The 10,446-nt window shown below is 34.0% G+C and overlaps 1 protein-coding gene across 1 annotated transcript; it reads right to left on the reverse strand.

Annotated features, from left to right (window-relative positions):
• Positions 1-8,637: 8,637 nt before the first annotated feature.
• Positions 8,638-10,246, reverse strand: LOC127083098 (60S ribosomal protein L17-2). The gene is made up of 6 exons (XM_051023335.1): positions 10,119-10,246; positions 9,905-9,945; positions 9,342-9,572; positions 9,128-9,230; positions 8,973-9,040; positions 8,638-8,893 (listed from the first exon to the last, which is right to left on the reverse strand). Exons 1-6 carry the CDS (start codon positions 10,156-10,158, stop codon positions 8,828-8,830), a joined length of 549 nt encoding a protein of 182 aa, XP_050879292.1. The 5' UTR covers positions 10,159-10,246; the 3' UTR covers positions 8,638-8,827.
• Positions 10,247-10,446: the final 200 nt, after the last annotated feature.

Genomic DNA, 10,446 nt, shown 5'->3' on the forward strand with positions numbered 1-10,446 from the left:
CCTGCACTACTCTTCAGATACCTAAGAGACTCTGTCAGGGAGACCAGAAACAACATGAAGCCCAGATCCTACATCCCTCTGGGAAGATTGTTATCTGATGTTTTCATCGAGAATGGGCTGGTAGATCATCTAGAGAAGGCCAAGCTGATGCAAGATCTGGCAATAGATACTGGGAAGCCTCTGAACGCCAGAAATCTCAAGAGTATGGGAATAATAAAGAAGATTCAAGTCAGACCCACGCTGGACACATCCTGGGATTCCTTGAAAGATCAGAGGAAGCTGCCTCATGGTCTTGCTAGGTTCTACAAGAATGAACCCAGAGATGCGGTTGCTATCTATCTTAATTGTCTGTTGGATGAAGGTGTTGACATCTCTGACTTCAGCCTCGACGATTGTCTAGATTCAGAAGAAGACTTCGTCAGGTACAAGAGAGGTCTCTCTGAGAAGAAGATAGCATCACAGGCAAAGAAGGCAAGACTTGATGAATCCTCTGGAAGCAGATCTCCAGCTCCTCTGCAAATTTCTACTGGTACGTCTGTTCCTCCTCTTTCCTCTGAACCTCTGATGGTTTCCTCTACTCCTTCCTCTAATCCTCTCCCAACACCACCCATTTATACAACCTCTGAAATCCCACCTTCTACAACCAGAACCTCACAACCTTCACCAATTTTAAATATCGCCCGTACATTCATACCTCCTTCTGAACCTGAACAAATGAACCAAAGCACTTCCTCTTCATCATCTTCAGAACCAGAATCACCACCATACCTTCAAATCTCCTCTGACCAAGAATACTTTGACCCTGACTCCCCAACCTTAGCCCAAATTCAGGCTCAAAACCTTGCTTCATAACAACCAACACAAACACAATCTGAAGCAACTTCACCTCCACCAGAACAAACAACCAACATTACTTCTGAAGACCAACCCTCTGAAACTCAACCCTCTGACCTCCACACCTCTGATATCACCCCTCCAAACACCTCCGCTGAATCTGAACCTTTAGACTTAAACCCTCTTTACGCTTCACCCCAAAGATCTGAACCTCAACCTGAAGCAGAATTTGAACCTCTCACATTAAATCTCAGCCCTCCAATTTCTTCACCTCAAACCTCTGAACCAAACCTTTCTGTACCTACCCTTGAGGAAGCCATCATGCTGGTCGCAGGGGCTTCAGTACAAAAGGTCAAGTCTCTGACCACTAACTCTGAAGTTAGTGATGATCCTGACTCTGTAAGGACACACTAGAACAGAGTCATTGGTTGGATGACCTCTGAGGCTTTTAGACTGAAGAACATCTCTGAACAAGTCAGAAATGGCTACATCAGAGATGCTGAGGAAAGACTTCAGGAAAGACTTGCTAGAGAAGCTGAAGCCAGAAGGCTGGAAGAAGAGAGATTAGCAAGAGAAACTGAAGAAGAGGCTAGAAGGCTGGAAGAAGAAAGAGCAAGAGAAGATGAAATTCTAAGGATAAAGGAAGCTGAAGCACAAGCTGCTGCTGAAGCTGAAGCACAAGCTGCTGCTAAAGCTGAAGCGCTGGCTGCTGCTGAAGCACAGCAGGCTCTGACTCAGGGGGAGTCTTCTTCTTCTGTTATCCCTATGGTTCTCCAGACGCTGAAAGAACTAAAGCAAGATCAGAATGAACTCCGTGCCAGAATGGATAAGCAAGACACTGTCAACGACAACATTCAGAACATGTTGGCTATGTTGCTTCAGAGAATGCCTCCGCCTCCGAACCCGTAGGCACTTAGGATATTTCTTTTGCTTGCCTGTTGTTTTGTTTGCTTTCTCTGATTCTGATGTTTTCCTGTTGCCTTTGTGTTTTTATCGGAATACAATGTTTTTCTCTTAAATTCCTTATTTTTGCTATGTCTTTTTTATTCTAACAAAAAGGGGGAGAAGTCATTAATAGCTCTGATGAAAATAATGTCTAAATACCTTAAGCACTCTGCAACATATTTTTCTTAAAAAATTAATTTATCTAACTCTAGACTTAAGAAATTGCAGAAGGTATCAAGAAACCTCATTGCTTGGAAGCTCTGGTAAGAACTTCTGAACTCCCTAGCCTATCTCAGGGGGAGCTTCTGTCTATCTGATCTAATATTATTCATGTTTCATCTGCTAATTAAGTTTGTTTTGTCATCATCAAAAAGGGGGAGATTGTAAGAACAAAAATTGTTCTACAACAGATTCCTTGATTTTGATGATAACAAAGGATGAAACCAAAAATGGCACCCTAACGAAAAGTTTCTAAGTGTGCAGGGTTCTAAGGAAAGAAGGAAGAATTCATCAGATACATAATCATATCAGATACAAATTATCAGAAGACCAGAAGCATCTGAAGTAGAAACACGTTCAAGATAATCTAACTCTGAGCAACACATCAGAAGCATCTGAACAAGAATACGCTCTAGAAGTTCTGACTCTGAACAACGGTATGTCTAACTCCAGAAACTCTCAGCGCTATCTGAAGAATCCATCAGAACTCAAAAGAGATCTACATCAGAAGCAAGATTCCAAGATTCTCAGATACACGAAGACTCTGATCATGGAATTGCTAATTATGAAAGAGTAACGTTAAAGTCAAGTAAAGATTTGCAAATGGATTTCCTAATACAGAAAGAGACGTTAATCTCCAATTTCAATAAAGAAGGTACCATATGTGGTAAGTAGTCATTTCAAGGAGAGAAAGTTATCCTGGCAGAAGCTATTTATGTTATGGCGTAAATTCATTTTATTACTCATCAGTTTCAACTACTACCTCACTGATCTATATAAAGGACTGCAAATCAACATTCAGCATACAACATATACAAGCGAAAACTATACTGAAACATCAACGTTCAAGAAAACTCTCTTACTCTCTAAATCTTCACGAAGCTTTTGCTTATAACGTGAATCACTTTGTTCTTACTATTGTAATATTTGCTTTCTTAGAAGCACTCTAGATTACATAAATCTTTTATCTATTGTTTGTTTATTTCCTCAAGTGACTCTGTGTAGTCTGTATACTTGAGAGGACTAAGAGATCTTTCTCTTAGACGTTGTTTGTAATCAATCTTTCAAGATTAGTGGATTAAGTCATTGTTGAAGGCGAAATCACCTCGGCCGGGTGGACTGGAGTAGCTTTGTGTTATAAGCGAACCAGTATAAAATCCTTGTGTGATTTTCATTTTGAAAAAGCGCTTATTTTTCCAAACAATTCAAACCCCCCTTTCTTGTTTTTCTCACCTTCACAGTTGTAGTAGCTACAATGGTAGCTCATATAATGACTAGACTAGGGATATTGAATTTATTTTGGTATCTTCTTATGCCCTACGAGAAGGATGTTGAGACGGGTGGTGGCCTACTTTGATACAAGCATGTATTATCTATACGGCGAAGTGATGAGCTTTCACTGCGTGTTCATCACCAAAACAGGAGTGAAGGAATTTCTTGAAGGATTGATGATCTCCTCTATAGGTAGTGAGGAGGATCTCATTTTGGAACCTTGTATGGATGGCGAGAAGACATGGATTATGCGGCCTCATGGAGTGATGAAGTGGTACATGAGTCCCTCCTCGTGTATGTGTTTGTGTCCTTTTAGATTTAGGGTGAAAATCTCATTCACCCCTTTTGAGTTAGATGTCTTGAGGATGGTCAACATTTCCTCCTCCTAACTTCACCCAAAACAGTTAGGCGTTTGAGAACGGGTTCAAAATAACTATTTGAGGGTTTAAGGATCATTCATATTTTGGGAATATTCTTTCCTTTCTAGTCAAACGGGGTGGACGAGGAAAATTGGATCTCCATCATTTCCCCTTCAAATATAGGATTATTCTTGGTATATTGCTCAAACTATTAGAATTGAAATACAAAGATTTTTTTAATGTCGATGATAGCAACTACAAAGAGGTATTTCTGTATAATGACAGAGGCTATAAGTTTCCCCTTTGTTGGACGCATGACCCGATGTCAATCATTGGCTTCGATTATGACATACTCAGTGAATTTGAAAATGAAGGAGTCGATCTTCTAGAAAAAGACATATGTAATGAGTGTTACTGATCGGGTGGAAGTGGAAGGCAACCCTATGGTCCTCGATGCTTTCATATGTAATTTCATTTCATGATTTCAGTCTTACCTTTAGTTATTATTATGTTGGACTAATTGTTTGATCTTGCTCATTCAGGAATAATGGTCATGCGTAAGTAGTAGAAAGGAAGACCTTCCTTAAGAAATCCAAAGAAAAGAGATCCCATGATGTTGGTGCCAACGAGTAGAGCGACCCAGTTGGGGTGATGACGCAAAGACCTAAGAGAAAAGTTTAGGAAGAGTCTAAAATATAAGCACCAAACTCCTTACCCCCTGTGACTGAAACGATTGATGTATCGTTGAAGACGAACACTCAATTATCTTAACAAAAAAATATGTTCAATCAGATTTACACACATGATCAATCGAGATACGAAGATGATCTCCTTGCAGCAAGCAATTTTCTTATATACCCTTCATTTATGTGTTGTATTTTTCATGTGATAAAAATTGTTTTTAATTGTGTTTGTGATTAGTATATTTCATATTTGATATTGCTTAAAGTTGCAAACAAATGCAGCTATTACAATTATAATTACGGTAAATATCGTCAAATTTGTATGTTGCAACCATAATTTTAGTTGCATATCTCAATTTAAAATTGAGACGACAACTAGAAGTTAATCAATTTAAATTGTATTGTTACGCATTGCATCTCAAGTTTGGATTTTATATGGTCAACAATCACATATATTCAAATAGTCGGCACATTAATGGTCATTGGATCGAAATCTAGACCATTCCATATAAACCAAATAACAATTGATATATTGAGTACATAAATGTATGGGATTGTGTATAGGACAAAAACACCAACCATTTTTCTTTGTTTTCATTTTATATATTGCTTTCTCTAATTGTTATATCTTGAACATTATGAAGTTATATTCATCATTGTTATGGATTATGAGTTGTGTGACTTAGAGATACCAACAGTCCCGGTTAAGACTTGATTGTATGTCTTCAACCTAAATCCCCACATATCACATTATAATATTGGTTTTCAAATGATAACTACTATCTTCGGTCTTGTACTCCTATAAAGATTTGATGTCTTAAAAGAAGGAATAGATTATACATTTCATATCCTCTCTTATTGCACCATAGAAGGTACCGGAGTGTCCTATAGGTTATCATTGCTCTTATAGGTGACATGTCATATTAAACCCTTCCAATAAATCCTCGTTTTAATATAATATGCATTCATCTCGTGAATGACAAATCATCGAAAAATAAATATTGTTGTTTAATTTCCTAAACTCTTGTCCCGTAGGTGAGATATATCAACTATACACTTGAATTAGATGCATCAACTATACACTTGAATAAATCTAAAGAGCAAAATTTTAATAATTAACATATTGGGCAAGCTATATCACCTACATTAATGAATTTGATCATCGTCTTCATCCTAAATAAACTTTCGGACTTTAATATGAGAGAAGATAAATTTTCAAATCTTCAATACTATGACAAGATAAAACTTGTTAATTTTAAACATTACGGCGAGATAAACTCACTTAATTTTCAATAAGAATGACAACATAGCCGTGAGAATAACGAGATAGTCTCCTTGAAAAATAATGGATCATTTTGACTCGTATATGAGATCATTTAAATGAACTTGCTAAGTTGAGATGTATTCACCGAATAAGTGTGTTATCTCGCTTAAAATAAGTTGAACGAATTCACAGAGTTATGATTTACTCAACAAAACATCAAAAAGGGTAAAATTACAAGATATGGTCATTAGAATAACAGTCGAAATCAGATCATATTCAAGGCTTCTCAATCATTATCCAAAATAATAATTTTATAAAGTTGATAAATGTAAACCAATTAAACAAACCATAAATCATTAACATATATTGACAATGGTGAATATATATGTGCATGAATAATATAAACAATGGTCATGTAAAACTCATATTTTTGCCTTTTAATCATTTTGTTCTCTTAAGTCTCGGGCTTAGGTGGCTATGGAATATTATATTTCTAAATCTCATATTTTTGTCATAAGAATTTCGTCTTTATAGATCTCATTCTAACTATGGATTATCATATTTTTGCGATTAATTTTATATGACATTCAAGACCGATATACTCAATATTCAAATTGGGTAACCCATAATCCAAATTGTATCTTAAGAATTAGATTGGAGGAAGTTTTTTGACTTGACTAACTTCTCCACTAACTTCTCTAATTTCTCCATAAAAAAAGAGGTGAAGGAGAACGAAAATGAATCTAAAATATATACACTTCAATCCTAAGCCTCTTGACTCGACTAACTTCTCTAATTTCTCCATAAAAAAATAGGTGAAGGAGAACGAAAAGAGATCTAAAATATACACACTTCAATCCTAAGTCTCAGGATATCGTCAAACGAGATACCCTTTATATATCTCGATCATAACGAGAACATTGTTGTTCGACAAATGAAAATTGACCAAGATGTATCTAACCTTGATGATTTTTACGCTCTCACAGACATTAAAAGATATCTATCATATATCATTGAACTTGCACATATTCTCTTGAGAAACCTACTAGCCAGACTTAAGGGTTGTAAGTGTTCAAGACATAAAGGGTATAACTGCAGCATTTCAAAGGCATCCTAGTGAATGACATCAATGGATTCTCTCTCTATAGTGTTAATCTGTGACAGACAAGTTCTCTTTCACTTTTATTTTGTTGCTTAGTCTCCTATAGATTAGGGACATCTAGTCCTGTTGCCTCCAAATGATCAAGCTCACGCTCGGGAGCAAGTCGGTGCGTCCTGAACATATCTCCAGATGTGCCCTTCTTGAATAAGGCATTTTATCTTTTTCAATTGATCGAACTCATCCATAAGAGGGCTTTTCGCCTTATGCTATTTGCACTGTTGGTAGGATTTGTTTCCCATAATGCTCTCCTGTGATATATACATCTCGCCATATTTGTTATCACCTCCACCCCATTATCTCCTCCATTGAGATAGCAAGTGTTAGGGGTAAAGGAACAGTTAAAGTGAACTTCCTTGACAGAGGCTTCATTAAATTTGTTGCACCAATAACATCCAATTCTACTACAATGTCTAAAACATTTTGAACAACTACTTTAAGATATATATATATATATATATATATATATATATATATATATATATATATATATTATATATATATATATATATATATATATATATATATATATATATATATATATATATATATATATATATATATATATATATATATATATATATAGATATATATATATATATATATATATATATATATATATATATATATATATATATATATATATATATATATATATATATATATATATATATATATATATATATATATATATATATATATATATATATATATATATATATATATATATATATATATATATATATATATATATATATATTATATATATATATATATATATATATATATATATATATATATATATATATATATATATATATATATATATATATATATATATATATATATATATATATATATATATATATATATATATATATATATATATATATATATAACTCAATAACTCATAAGGTGGAATGAAAATAGAAGAGAAAAGATAAAAAATATTTCACATTTGTTTAAATGATTTAATTTTTAGATAATAATAAGATAATGTTTAAAATGAATATTTTGTAATTATAAAACATTAAATATACATTAGAGAATTTACGCAAATCACAAGGTGGAATGAAAATAGAAAGAAAAAGATAAAAATTATTTCACATCTTGTTTAAATAATTTAATTTTAAGATAATAATAGGTTAATGTTTAAAATGAATATTTTGTAATTTTAAAACATTACAATTAATTACATTAGATGATTTACACAAATCACAAGGTGGAATGAAAATAGAAGAAAAAAGATCCAAATACTTTCACATCTTGTTAAAATAATTTAATTTTTAGATAATAATAAGATAATGTTTAAAAAGAATATTTTGTAATTTAAAATCACGAGTACAGGTTTAAATCAAAGTGAGATGTCTTTTCAATCAAACTGGTGGCTAAAATGGGATGATTTCTCAATCATAATAAATATGTTTTGATATGTCGAAATAGTCTCAACCGGATCATACCCGATCGAAACCAGTTGGAACTGCAAATCAGCTCCTAAAACTACATCTAAGTAGAGCTAGACAGAACGTTCAACTCAGCCAACCAAACTATTCAGAATATGTTAAAACTGATTCTATGTTTAATTCAATTTTTGAAACACTATGCTTTTCACAAAATTAAGTAGGACTAACAAGAGGAATGGCAGACAACAACCAGAAAGAAAGATTTGAGGTATATACTAAGGGGCAAAATCCAGAAAACCTACAACTCATTGAACAAGTGGGAAGAAGGAAAAAACATACAAACTCAGATCAATCATGCAATTACCACCTTAAAACTTAACAAACATGTCAATTAAGGGGCAAAAATCCAGAAAACCCACAACTCTTTAAACAAGAGTGAATAAGGAAACAGCATATAATTATAAACTCAGCAACATATTTAAGGCCCAGACAAGGTAAATAAAACTCAAATCCAATCATGCAATTACCACCATAAAATTTAACAAACACGTCAATTAAGATAAACCATAGTGTATGAATCAAAAACTGCTGTTCAAACTTCAAAAACAGCTCATAATAAAGAAAGAGCAACAAAAATGCCATAATCTAGAAATGAAGGACCCTCAACTATTAGTTCAACCAACAACAATCTAAGATGAAGCACCACTTCGAAGAGCTTGAGACTTCTTCTTGTTTGTTGCCAACTGGGTCTCGGGCTACAAGAATAATAACAACAAATAAGTTTGATGCAGCAAATAAATCAATTTTTAACAGCAAAATGACCAATATATGTACCTCTTTCTGGACAGGCTCTTCCTTCTCGGATAATATGAGCTCAATGTGGCATGGAGATGACATGTAAGCTAAGCAAAAAAACACAAACATATAAGATATAGAATATATTGGAACAGTAAAGAATTCATTCAGAGAGAAAGAAAGGCTCAACATACGATTGATTCTTCCATGAGCCCTGTAAGTACGACGTCTTTGCTTTTGAGCTTGATTGACCTGGATATGAGAAACATAGAGTGCATCCACATCCAAACCTTTCACCTGGAAGTAGACAATCAATGGAACGATGTGAATGAAAGTTGGTTAAAAATATCTAACTGTAAGTAAAATACATTATATAAAAGACTAACATTAAAAATACAAAAGACATACTTCAGCATTACTCTCAGCATTCTTAAGCAAATCAAGAATAAATTTAGCAGACTTGGCAGGCCAACGTCCTTGCCCATTGGAATGCCTGTTCTTGGCTTGGGCTGTTCTCCCAACACCACGGCAAAAGCGTCGGAAAGGAATAGCCTGTTTGTGGGCCAAAACATCTTCCAAGTATCTTTTGGCTTTGGTGAGTGGCAACTTCCTGATTGCAAACGCGGTTTCCCTAGTGTTCTGCAAGGGAAATTAAGAAAACAAAATCTCAAATCTCTGATAAAACATAGTAAACCCAAAGCAAGTAAATAAATCTAAATTAAACTATCAAATAAAAACAATAACAAATGTGTATTAAATCAACCAACGGGAGGTACTAGCAGAGACATGATTTAAATTAAAATGATCAAACAGATTAAGAGATTAATTTAAATGGTAAACACAAATTCAGTAGATCAACTATTCTAGCTAGTGATAATTGAACATGAAAAATATTTAATTACTAAAACTAAACAATCTATCATTTTCGATTCACTACCAGTGATGAACAAAAAGATCACAGAAATAAGTACCTTGAAATGAACCCTAAGGTCAGCGCCTCTGGCCTTCGTTGCTGCAATTACAACGGAGATTCACGAATTAGGTTAAATAAATCTAAAATCAACACTTCAATATAAATATTGATTTGAACGAATGAAAAATCATACACAAACAATGATAGTATAAATCTAATAGAAATCAAATATCATAGCGTTCAATGAATCGAGAAAGCGAAAGGGGATTTACATTTGGTGGGATTGTCGGCCTCTTGGGAGTACTTCACCATGGCTACTCTTCCGCAAACAATTGATTTCGGAGGAGGCTGAGAGGAAGAAGATTAGGGTTTAAAAGATGGAGTTTTTTGGTTTATAAATGTACCTTATTTCATGCAATTGATGGGCCTAGTTAGGGTTAACAGACCCGGCCCGTGATGCGGGCTTTATATTTATTTTTGGGCCGTAGCAAATCAGTCCAATATAGATACTCGCAGCGAGTTCTTCAAATGGTTTCACTGAACAATTACTGAATTTTATTTTATTTTGATAAAACCGTGTTTTCCATGGTTATAGAGTTA

The sequence above is a fragment of the Lathyrus oleraceus genome, chromosome 5 (genome assembly GCF_024323335.1).
Source record: "Lathyrus oleraceus cultivar Zhongwan6 chromosome 5, CAAS_Psat_ZW6_1.0, whole genome shotgun sequence".
Taxonomy (NCBI): domain Eukaryota; kingdom Viridiplantae; phylum Streptophyta; class Magnoliopsida; order Fabales; family Fabaceae; genus Lathyrus; species Lathyrus oleraceus.

Excerpts from the sequence above, each read along its gene's own strand:
- LOC127083098 (XM_051023335.1), bottom strand. The coding sequence starts at position 10,158 with ATGGTGAAGTACTCCCAAGAGGCCGACAATCCCACCAAAT. Across the intron at positions 9,231-9,341 it reads ATGCTGAGAGTAATGCTGAA|GTGAAAGGTTTGGATGTGGA; the intron begins GTATGTCTTTTG and ends GTCTACTTCCAG. Across the intron at positions 9,041-9,127 it reads GGCTCATGGAAGAATCAATC|CTTACATGTCATCTCCATGC; the intron begins GTATGTTGAGCC and ends TTTTTTGCTTAG.